This window comes from Nestor notabilis, unplaced genomic scaffold (genome assembly GCF_000696875.1).
Source record: "Nestor notabilis isolate BGI_N333 unplaced genomic scaffold, ASM69687v1 scaffold10575, whole genome shotgun sequence".
NCBI classification, from domain to species: domain Eukaryota; kingdom Metazoa; phylum Chordata; class Aves; order Psittaciformes; family Psittacidae; genus Nestor; species Nestor notabilis.
In genome coordinates this window covers 5,244-16,988 of record NW_009929800.1, presented here as the reverse complement: position 1 = coordinate 16,988, position 11,745 = coordinate 5,244, and the positions used below count along the sequence as shown (strand labels likewise).

At 43.2% G+C, this 11,745-nt stretch overlaps 1 protein-coding gene across 1 annotated transcript; it reads right to left on the bottom strand.

Annotated features, from left to right (window-relative positions):
- Nucleotides 1–879: 879 nt before the first annotated feature.
- On the bottom strand, nt 880–4,809 carry MINOS1 (mitochondrial inner membrane organizing system 1; the record flags this gene model as incomplete). Its single annotated transcript, XM_010015159.1, has 3 exons — nt 880–1,127; nt 4,046–4,155; nt 4,762–4,809. Coding segments are annotated over 3 exons (167 nt in total), but the record flags the coding sequence as incomplete, so codon positions are not given.
- Nucleotides 4,810–11,745: the final 6,936 nt, after the last annotated feature.

Here is an 11,745-nt window from a genome sequence, read left to right as displayed (position 1 = left end):
GGAGAGGCATTTTTTTTTGGTCACTTTTCCATCTGCCAGCACTCACCATCCAGCAGAGCAGGTTTTCAGTAACAGAAAGCTCTATATCCATCTATACCATTCCCATCCTATCCCCAGAGACATACATTTACATCATGTGCTGTGCAGACAATATGCAGCAAGCAATGGACAAAGAAAGAAGGTCCACCTCAATAGCCAGACAATAGTGCTGAGTGAAGCAGCAGTGAAGACAACCTCTTGAGTCAGGAGAAGAGCAGCAGACAACATGCTGACAAGTAATTACAAGGACTAGAGTAAAGTAGAAAGGAGTAGCTGGACCAGTGACTTGCAGAGGTAATAAAGAGCTTTAAATATCTGTGACCTGTTCCCAGACACTGAAACCTCTGTGTTCTCCCCCAGAAGAGGGGTGAAAAACCAATCAAGCTAAAAGGTACGCTCAGAGCCAGATGGCAAAGTGCAGCTGTTTAATTCACCCACTGTCCTGGGAAGTTTCAAACCTGGGTCACTCCATGACTCAGAGCTCCAGGAGACAGCACTGGTTAGCTGCAGTCACACAGGATTTGCCCTTTTGGATTCTGCCTCTTTGGCCAAAACGCCAATTTTAAAGGGCAACTGTACAAACAGGACATAGGAGTATTTATATTCCTCTCCAAACACCAGCACAAGCAGCAGGGGTCTGGTGGGTGATTTATGAGGTGGGAATGCTGCTTTGAACTGGATGTTAGATGGGGGTTGTCTTTCAAGAGTGGAGAGGAACATACGACGGCTGTCTCTTCTGAAGAGCTCTCAGTGGCTTTTGCCCATGTGGGCACAGCTGCTAGGTACTCAAACTGAAGTTCTCTCCTTCCATTCTCACTCATAGACAAAGTCAACACACCAGAGAAGGCCATTTTTCTTTTATTTATTTCCCAGAAGAGCTCTTCCTTGCACGTTCCAGACACGATACAAAACAAGCAACAGAACTTTGTTTCAGGTACAGAAACAGTTTGTTGGAGTATAAAGAGTTACTGGTGATCATTACTGAAGAATGTTGGCTTATTCCAGGGGCACTTCAAGTATTCCTGAGGAATAATCATTGATTTCTCCTTCCTTCCCACTGGGATAGTCTTAGTCATTAGTCACTGTTCCTGTAAAGCAAGAAGGCTTATATTATTAAAAAGCCATTTGGGTTCCTTACATGGAAGGTGCTGCTCGATGTAAAGCAAGCCACTTGGCTCCAAAACGTTTCCAGAAGGCAGGCTAACATTTTCATCCTTCACTAGACTGAGAGGTTGAGCATGGAGAAGTTAAGCAGCTATTTTCATACCAGAAGCATGTTCTCATGCACATAACTCCCCATTCTGATCAAATGGGTACTTCAAGAAACCCCAATGTTACTGTTCAAGGTGACTATTCACAGGCTGAACAGAAACCAGAGAGAAATCAAAGCCGCAAAGGGCAGGAGGAAAGGCTTCAGTTGCCAGCATGTATTCTTGCACATCAGTATAACCCACACTGCATGAAAGCACAGGGTTGTGGGTTTGGGGTGATAAATAAGAGGCTAAATAACCTGGAAAACACGATACTTTCCATTCTGCAGGGAAATCTAGGCCTTGTAATTCTCAGCCTCCAAGTAATTGCTAGATGTTGATTTTAAATTCAGCTGAAATCACAGTGGAATCCACTTGATCAAATTACTTAAAAAGCCCTCAATCTTAATGCCCACAAATGAAGACTTGTCTGCATTTAAATAGTCTCCTGGTCTAGATGAATGGCTCTTGCATTGATGAGTTTCATGATCAAATTACTAACCCAAAGGATGGGCACTGTGATTATCCAAGTTGCAGTTACAACAGCTCCAAAGTCACTCTGTAACCTCATGACTGGCATCCTGAAGGTCCTCTGTCCTCTCTCATTCTCACTTAGGATTCTGAATTAAGAACTTGAGCCTGGAGAATCAAGAATCCAGACTGGATAAAGCCCCAGGTAAGCTGGTCTGACCTCAGAGCTGACCCTGCTTTGAGGTCAGAGGAGATGACCTCCTTGAAGTCCTTTCCAACTTGAGTGATCCTGTGATCCTATGAACTTGATAGGTTCAGAAAACCAGAAATAATTTTGTTCAAGTTAATCCATGTTACATTTCCCTCTCAATAAAGCTGAGTGTCTTGCAGAACCTCACATTGTGACAAGTTAACACTTGAACAGGACTCTGTTTTGTAAAGGAAGTCCTACAGAGTTTAGTTATAACTGCATTTTCTAAGAAAAAACCAGATGAGTGATAATGCAACAATATTTTCCATGTTCCTAACCAACAGAAATGAAATAATTGTTGTAATAACCCCAGAGCCATTATCCATGACATGACATTTTGGAGAGGATTAACAGCATTAACCATAAGATGGCTTCATCCACGACCTCCCTCTCTGTGTGTTCAGCCTCTCTGTGCCAGAGAAAGCCAGTGGAGACAGTGCACTGGAAACTATTTGTCTAGTCCTATGCCATGCAGGCAGCTGTGCTGCTTCTCTGAAGTGTCCTTTCAATTAGCTCATGCTCCAAAGGACCACCCTTGCTCCAGCACACAGCTTAGTCCTTAATCCAAACAAAATCCCTTACTGGGCTGACCTCAAAGTCAGGTTTCTGTTGCTCGACATGCCTAGTAACAAGCATCCTTGAATGAATAATGCTCACAGGGCATTTACCATTCACATGAAGCCACAGACATGTCATTCCAGCTTCTTTTTGGAGATGTGAATTGGAGGCATACCCTCAGGATGGTGTGGAAAGCTAACACATTTTAATGTTAGCAGATCCGGCCAGCAGAGTCCTGCACATGATTTGGATTCTGGGCTGGAGCTGGCAGTGTTGCAGCAGCTGTATCTAAGTCACTGTTTCTCATATGGCTGTCTGAAATATTTTATCCTGAAGAAGTTGGTCAAGAATCTTGTTACCATTTCCCTTTCTTAACAGGCAGCTGAATGTCTGCAAATGGGTATGTCTGGTAGGGCTGCAGAGGGCTGGCAACAGCCCATCTGCCAGTGAATCTGAGGGGACTGGACTCAACTTCCAGCTGTAGATGCATCAGGAAAGAGAGGAAAAACACATTCAGGATTCTTTTATCAGGCAGGCGAGCACTTCTTGCATTCTGAGCACTTGCCGTGAGAAGCTCCTGGCAGAATATTTACTTCAGTACCTTCTGAAGTGCTAAAGTAACTGTAAATATGTCCTGGTGGATGCTTCTGCAGCGCTATCACTGAAGTGCTTTCAGCAGTATATGGCTTTGTGGATCCAAAATGTGCACACACCTTCCCCCCCCCGCCCGACACCACAGTGATGAATTACCATAAAAACAGCCCCAACTTTTACATGTGAAGAAATAAAGGCAACATGAATGGAGTCAGTCTGTGGACTTAGTGCACTGTAGGCAGTTTGTGAGTAAACAAATGGTTCCTGCTCATTTATCTATTTTTAAGTATTTTCTCTTGGCATGCTCACTGATAAAACTAAACTCATCTAAATGATCCTCTTTCAAACTATTTAAAGTGTGCAGTTTCTTCAGACTAATTATTAGATTCCAACCAAACAAGCCACAAACCTTACACATTATTATTTTCATGTTCACAAACCCCAAAAAACCCCAACCAAAAAAGCAAGCCACCAAAAACCACTCCCCAAAAGATCACAGATCTGCTTCCACAGGCAGATCTACCTGACATGACATTCAATTTCTTCCTAGCTCATCTCTTTCAAAGTCTGAAGAGAAAAATCTTACCATTAGTTTAGTTTTTCAGCTTTCCTACTGTTGTTATAGCTGTTTTCAGGTTGTGGGCAAACCTACCTGCAGGATCTGTTAAGCCAAGTCTATATATTTAGTCCAGTGAGTTTAGTGCTGAACACACCTGATATTAAACACTACTAAAGAGCAGGGAAACTGCCCAGCTTTGGCAACGCAAGTTTCTTCTTCCTAGTGCTCTTTTGGAAAAGGCAGACAAACACCTATTTAAATGGTGCCTAGATGTACCATTCTCAATCAAAACAGTTCCTAACAGTAACTGGTACTGACACTTACCTTTACAAATTTACCATGGAGAAGATATGGAGACTGGAAGTCATGTTGACAATTGGAATAAGCCATTCCTAACCCCATCCCTGACCCAAAAGCGATAGGCCATGTCCTTCCTGTGGGGGAAGGCAAGCAGAGAGGAAAAGTCCAAGTCAAGAAAAGCTGTTTATTTCACATGACAGTGGCAGCATTGTTCAATAAGCACCAAGAAAGAATAAATCACTGGGAAGACACATATTAGACATTTTCAAGTTCTAAAATCAGCTAAAACCCAGAGCACTTCAAAACAACAAAAGTAGCAGTAAGACATCACATTGAGAATTCAATGGAGAGCAATCTCTCAATTCAAGATATTACTGTAAACTATTCTTTTACCAAAGCATAACTAAAGAGGAATTTAGATCAGTTTTAAAACCCTGGCAAGCTTGGCATAAACTGATGTCTAGACACATGGCTCCAGTCATTTGGCTCAGGGTTTCCTGCAATTCCAGAATTTGAGCTGAGCACAGTAGGAGCTTAAAGAGGTGCCTCATGGAACAACCTTGTTACACAACAGTTAACACTGTACATAACTCCATGTCAACTCAAAAGACATGACCAATAATGAAAGAATTGGTTTAACACATTGATTTTTCACATGCCTCAGACTTCTTGGTTTTAAACTGCACCTAACAAGAGACAAAAGAGGGAACCAGGCAGTAAAATTCCTGCAGTATACTTACTTTTGAAGAAGATGACTGAGAAAACAATTCCTAATCCAAACCCAGCACCTGCAAGAAGAAACACAGTGAGTCAGAACTAAGATATAACGCAAAGTAATGGCAAAGTGATTTAGTTCTTTACAGGAATTCTTTGTTCCAAGTCAGGAATATCAGGTGTGTTAGTTCAGCACCAAACAGAAGTGTTCCTAAATAGCAATATGACTTCTTGTTTTCTTAAGTAATTGTAAGCAGCTAATTCAGATTAGAATCCCAACATAGACCATTATCAGAGAGATTTGGGCACCAAACCAGACTCTCATCCCAGGGAAAGTTACTGAATTTCTGTCACCATCGACAATGTGGAATTAAGATTTATTTGGCTCATTGTCAGCAAATGAGAAACACTTAAATGAAAACTTATTGTGTCCTTGAGCTTTAGGTTTTGCAGATGGATATCTTATTGTTATTTTGGTTATCTCACTACTTTAACTGCTTCAATGTGTGTCCTGAGGGCAGCAAAACTTTGATGCTTTGTGTTACCCTATACCTTACAAAAGAAAGCTCCAGGCTGCTTATCTTTCACATCCACAACATTCATTATGGAGCATATTTAAACACATTAGGAATGAATGACTTTTCACATCCTTAAGACTATATATAGAAATAACTGCAGCAACTGAAAAAAAGAAGGAAAGAAAAACCATCCAGCACCATTAAAAAACTCAGCTGGTGTATTTTAAACTGACTTTTGCTTTGCTTGGAAGGTGAGCTGATGATTTGTTGCAAGTCAGGCAAGTCTGCAAAATTCCCCTCACAACCCAATCAATAGAATAGGGAAAACTCAGAGCTCAGAGGGCAAAATCTACCTTTAGTTCTATCCACTAAAGACAAGAATTTGAGATAAGGCACAGAAGTACAAAAGTTTAACAAAGGAAGAAATAAATCAGTCATGCCTATGCTCACGAAAAAAATACTTCAGAGTTTCAGGTTTGCAGCAAACACATCCTGTTATGGGCTTCGATTCTCTCCCTTCTCTAACTAATCTAACTTAAGTATAAGAACTTTAATTACGGATACATTGTCTTCTTCATATATTCCTAGAAGCATGTGATCCTTACTTCAGCTCCTGTTGAACACATTACCAAGGGGGATGTGGCCAGAACAATGCCAAAGAATCCAATACCCTCTTGGCACACAGGAGTAGGTCTTTTTTCCTATGTTTCCTTCTACGCTCTTTTTTTTCCTACCTTTTTCCTTGCAAGAACTATATTAATGGCAGCTTGAAATGAAACAACACTTCCTGCACTATTAGTACATTAACTAAGCACCCCATGTTTGTCATTGATTATAAACCCATGAATATTACACCAGAGGTGACCAAACATGTTCAGAACAAAGCGCCTCTCACTCCCCTGTTAGGACTCACTATCTGTATTAACTGAGAGCTGGAAATTCAAGTTGCTTTTGAAAACTCTCTTCATTTTCCTACAGCTTTTCAACTGTGACAGAAGTAACTACTTTACCAGGTCATTACAGCTTTGGAGCAGGCTTACAAAACATGCAAGTGCAGGGGAGAACTCTGCCTGCCAAATGGTCCTGACACAACTCCCCCAGCCACCTCAGAAACAGAAGGTCAGGTTTTGCTCTAATCATTTGCACAGCTAAGGGGAAGTCTCAGCTCCTCTGATGTCTGCTTGAAGCTTCAGCCTTTTTCTGCATTTCAGGCAGTGAGATACACCACTTGGAGCATCTCATATGAGCAGCTAACTACTCACAGTGTATCACCGACCAGCATTTAGATGTGGACTGGAAGAGACATCATTGCTAAGAGCTAGTTCCTCCCCATGCAGAGCCTTCCTTCACTACCTTTGCTACAATACAGCTGGGCTGGCTCTCACAGAATGTTTATGCTATTAAGGATAATGACTATCTTCAAGAATTCATCCAAATGACAACTGTTTGGCCCTCTGACCCAGCTCCCTCTGCCAGTCTCCTCCTGTAATACACAGTCTGCTGCCTTTTGGGTTTGGGCTGTTGCACTATAGGTCTGAAAAGGACTTTGTGGAGGTAATTTCTGTTCAGACAGCACTAAGCATTGTTTGAAGTGCCCAGTTCATAAGGCCTGCCATGCAGTGGTGATACTGGTCCTAGGAAAAGATCCCCTCTGCCAAGCCAAACAGTTTAGCTAATCAATAAGAAATGATTTACAGGATGACAAATCCTGCATCATCTCCATGCACAGCCCAGCAGTTTCTAATGTCACCACATTTTCCACATTCCCAGTCAAACCCACATTCTTTTTACCAGCCTGATGGTAAACTGCTTACTTCCTTGCCTTCAAAAAAAGGCCTGCACTAAGGAAGCACTAAGTTAATACAGTTTCTTTCCAACCACTTCCAGAAATAGGCATTATCTTATATTCTTCTCACCTCCTTCAAATGCTCTCTCCCTTACAGCCCCATTTGTAAGGGCTCCACACAGATGCCACTAATGCTGCTTCCTGCTGGCTGAGGGACAAGCTACAAGATACTCTTAAAGGTGATAAATTTATTGTCTCTGCCAACTGCAATTCAGCCTAAACCAAAACCTTGGTCTTGCCCCACACTAACACCCAACACCACTGTGAAGCTGCTGTGGTCCAGCATGACTGGGTTAGGAAAACCCATTCTGTCTTCCCTAAGAAAGCTTTTCTCTGAACCAGTAAAGCTGAAGGGATTCTTCTTGCAATTCAGAGGCTATCTCTGCACCCTGTCCCAGCAGGAAAAGGAGTATGGAAGCTGATTGCTGGTACATATCCAGGGCTTTGCTTTAAGTAATTAAATGGAACAGAGAAGGAGAAACCTGACAGTTCATGGGGTTTTGTTGCTGTACAAGAAGGCAACTTGATAAACAAATCCACAAATATACTGTAGTTTTCCTCAGTTTTGCTCATTCCTTTTCTTCCTGAGGAAGAGACTACAGTCTGTGCTGCGAACTGGTGTGGGTCACAACACCCATCCAAGAAATGCTCAGCCGTGCCCCCTCACACCAGCCAGTGCATACACAGCATTTGCTCTTTTAGTTTTAATGTTCAAGCATTGGGTTTACCTAAAATCCCAAAGTTACATGTATCTTCTTAGACCTTCTGGTTAAGAATCCATTTCTGTGGATACTTTGTCACTCATCTTCATTCCACTAGAAAGTATTTGTGGTTATGTGGTCATTTCCTGTGTCTCCAGGTCCAGGAGGGAGCTAAAACCATCTCATTTTGGGAGCAGAATAAGGCATTTCACTTTAGTTCTATATAAAGTTACACCAGAGATAAACAATGGCAGAGCTGTTGATGGTTTTTACAGGTTTAAGTTCTCACATGCTCAATTTCCTTTATAAGAGGCAGCATGTTGCTTCAAAGAGCCTCCCACCTGAGCAGGGGACACTCAGTCTGCAGCTGTTTCTACTAAAGATCAGCACCTCTAGGCCAGGCTTTAACTTCACAACAATAAAACATGAAAGGTTTATCTTACAATAAAAACAAACGAACATGGAGAAGCAAAGGGCTTGATCCGTGCAGGGCACATTTCTTCTTGCACGAGAGACTCTTTGGAGGAAAAGGCCACAGGAAAGAGTACAACTCATTTTTCACCTCCCCTGACAGTTTAAAATGTTTAACTAGAAAAACAGCCTCTTCCACCCCACATCTATCACCTCAGCTTCAACTCAGTGTCAACAGGGGACAGGACAGCTCTATGGACATCTAACTCCTGCTCCTCAGTAAGTGTCCTGGCTGTGTGGACCAGCACAGCCACACAGAATGGGGATTAGGCATAAAGCCCAGTCTCCAAAACTTCTTCATTCTTGGCTTGTACACCTTCCAAGAAAAATGTCAGAGTACCTCAAATCAATGCAGCACACAGAGCACGCGCCACAGACCCAACAGGACATCATAAAAGTGTCTCAGAGAAACACAAATCTTCAGGACGGGCTCCTGCCCCTAAGAACATCTGGGAAAAGCTTCTTCTATAAATTTAATCAGCAGTCCCTCCAACAGTGCTACTACACAGTTCCTTCCTAGGCTACCCAAGTAGCTACAGCTGAAGCAGCTATGAGGCTGCCACACCTAGGAACATAGAATCATAGAATCAAGTAGGTTGGGAAAGAGCTTTAAGCTCTCCAAGTTCAACCTTTATCCCAACCACTGCCAAGGCCACCACTAACCCAGGGCACTGAGGCCTCGGCTACACAGGCTGTGAACACTTGCAGGGACGGTGGCTCCAGCACTGCCCTGGGCAGCCTGTTCCAATGCCTGAGCATCCTCTAGGGAAGGAATTGTTCCTCAGCTCCATCTAAACCTGCCCTGGTGCAGCTTGAGGCTGTTTCCTCCTGTCCCATCCCTTGTTCCTTGGGAGCAGAGACCAGCCCCCTCCTGGCTCCATCCTCCTGTCAGGCAGTTGGAGAGAGCAACAAGGTCCCCTCGAGCCTTCTCTTCTCCAGACTAAAGAATTTTACACTTTTCTTCAATAGCTTGAAACTTAAAATAGAAGGATTAAAATAGAAGGACTAAAATGTGCTCATTAACATCCGGCTGTTACTGTAGTGCTGCTCTAACTATAGCACTGGAAGTTTTTCAATTACTTAATCTGATGATAAAAAGAAAACTATTCTTTTCCTCTGCCATTCCTTTCCCACCAGTACAAAACAGAGCTGCAGCCTCCTTGCCTTCACATTCTCCTATTTGACAAGTAGAAGAACTAAATTACTGGACTTAAAATCAAGAAGGAGCTCCTGGAAGCTCCTGTCTTGTTCTAAGAAAACAGCAACCATCCTGTACAGACAAGACTCTCCAAAATAGCTCATGGACTTGTCCCAACAGAGATTTCTTCCCAACTAGGAAGAGAGCTTCCATTAGGATCAAGAAAGTGAGTCAAACTGCTAGTTTCTCTCTGGGGACAGTGACAGCAACAGCTCCAAGGTCCAGCAGCAGATCTCACCCATGGGCCTGATGCACTGGAAGTTTCAAATGAGTATCAGCTCAGTCCAGCACTAAAATCCGCTTTAAGTAAGGGAACACCCCCAAAAAGTCAGGACCTTCAAAACAAAGGCAGCAAGCAACACTCAAAACTGTATTTGTACAGTGTCCTGTCCTTCCCCCTCCAATCCCACTTTGTCAAGATACATGGGTAATTGTTTCATAAAAACAGGGAGCAAACCCTTCTTGATGCACCAGTCAGAAACCCAAGGCCATGAAATCACTTCTTTACAGAGGGAACTAACCGTAAGCAGACCCTTAGCAAGGTCTTCCATGGCAGGAATCAGATTTTCTTCAGACACCAGCGCTGAAGCTTTCATTCTCATCTCCCCCGTTGTGTGGAGTGTTTATGCAGCAGAGAGAAAAATGAGCAAGGACACTAGAAGAAAACATAATGAAACTGTACACCAAGTACTCGAGGAAGAGGCAGGGAAAAGAGTGCTTTGTTTTCTTCTAGCATTCAGCTGCAGTAACACAGAATACCTGGGATGACAGGATATAAATATCCAAATACCTTTAATAATATAAAGATCCTGACATGCTTCCAAGAGCTGCTTCCACTCTTAAGCACTGCTGCAGGCCATCCACTGCCCAGAGGCTAAACAGGGATAACCATCAGCACCTCTGCAGATGGAAATATCCCTGTTAGCCCACCACCTCCCAAGCACTCACAGCAATAGTCCTGTAGTGGACCAGGAACTTCCCATCCTCACACCAGTGAATGAGCTCGTGAGAGGGCACAGCATTTCCTCCTTTTCTAAAGAGGGGAAGGGGAGAAGAGTGGAAGCTACTCTGAATAGACAGTGCAACAAAGGATCTCACAAATAATGCATCAAGCTTTTAGACAAAATCAGGGTTGTGCTTGCTTTAGAAGCACATACATAAGAAATCAGCAAGATAATTATATGGAAAATAGACCTCTGACAGAAAACTTTCCCTTGTCTTACTGCAAGAAAATACTGCACTAACAGAAACAGCAGCATTGCTAAAAAGAAGAGTCTAGCTGGAGTAAACATATCCACATGCAGGGCTTCTGCAAGCCTAGCTCTGAGGGTTGGCAATCACCCTTCTTCACACCCATCCAACGTAGGTTGACCAGTACTGACGTCTACTGGTGCAGCTAAGAAAGAGAGGCAGTTCAGAGCAAGAAGCCTTATGATGATACCTCACTAGCAGAACAGCTACAGAAAGCAGCCTGATCCTTCTCAAATCTCTCACTATTAATTTATCATCACAGATGTGCCAGCAGCCCAGAAAAGATCTTCTCAGAGGACTGTATCTAACATAACAAAGAGTTGTTTCCACCTGCTGCTATCAAGGACCAAACAAGTGGTTTAGGATATCACTTCACCAGAGTCCCCTTCTCCTGGACCATGTCATTGCATGCCACCTCCCAAAAAAGGCCCAGATGGCATGTTATCAATGCAGTAGTACAGAGAACAAGGAAGCAGTGCACCTTGGATTCATTTCCAGCAGAGGAGATCTTACACAGGCTGCAGGGGTTGTAAACAGCCTCACTATCAGGTGGATATCACAGATCTTTCAGGTGCCATGGCACACCATAAGTGTTGCCCGGAGCAGGCTGAAGCAAGGGTTGAGTAGGGCTTCCCCCAGCATTGCTCACAGTGTGCAAGGGCACACACAGGCAGGGCAGAGCTCCCTGACTCCATGGGACAGCCAGCCCAGAGAACATCAGGACACAACGCAGCCTGCAGAAGAGAGACCCGGATTTCTAAAGATTCCCTGCCTTTATCCTCCAAAAGATAATAACCCCTTAACTTATAGACAGTCATTGTACTCAGAACTCTGCAAACAACATAACTAAATATTGCTGCTGGATTTTGACTAAATGCCCGTTTTCAGAACAGCATTTAGCCACCTCTTCCAAATCAAACATCCTCTTGTTGGCTGCACTGCCTCCCCGCACAGCCTTAGCCATAAGCAGTTAATATTTACACTACTCGGGCTGCTGCAAGATCAAACTAGTAAGACTGGATCTT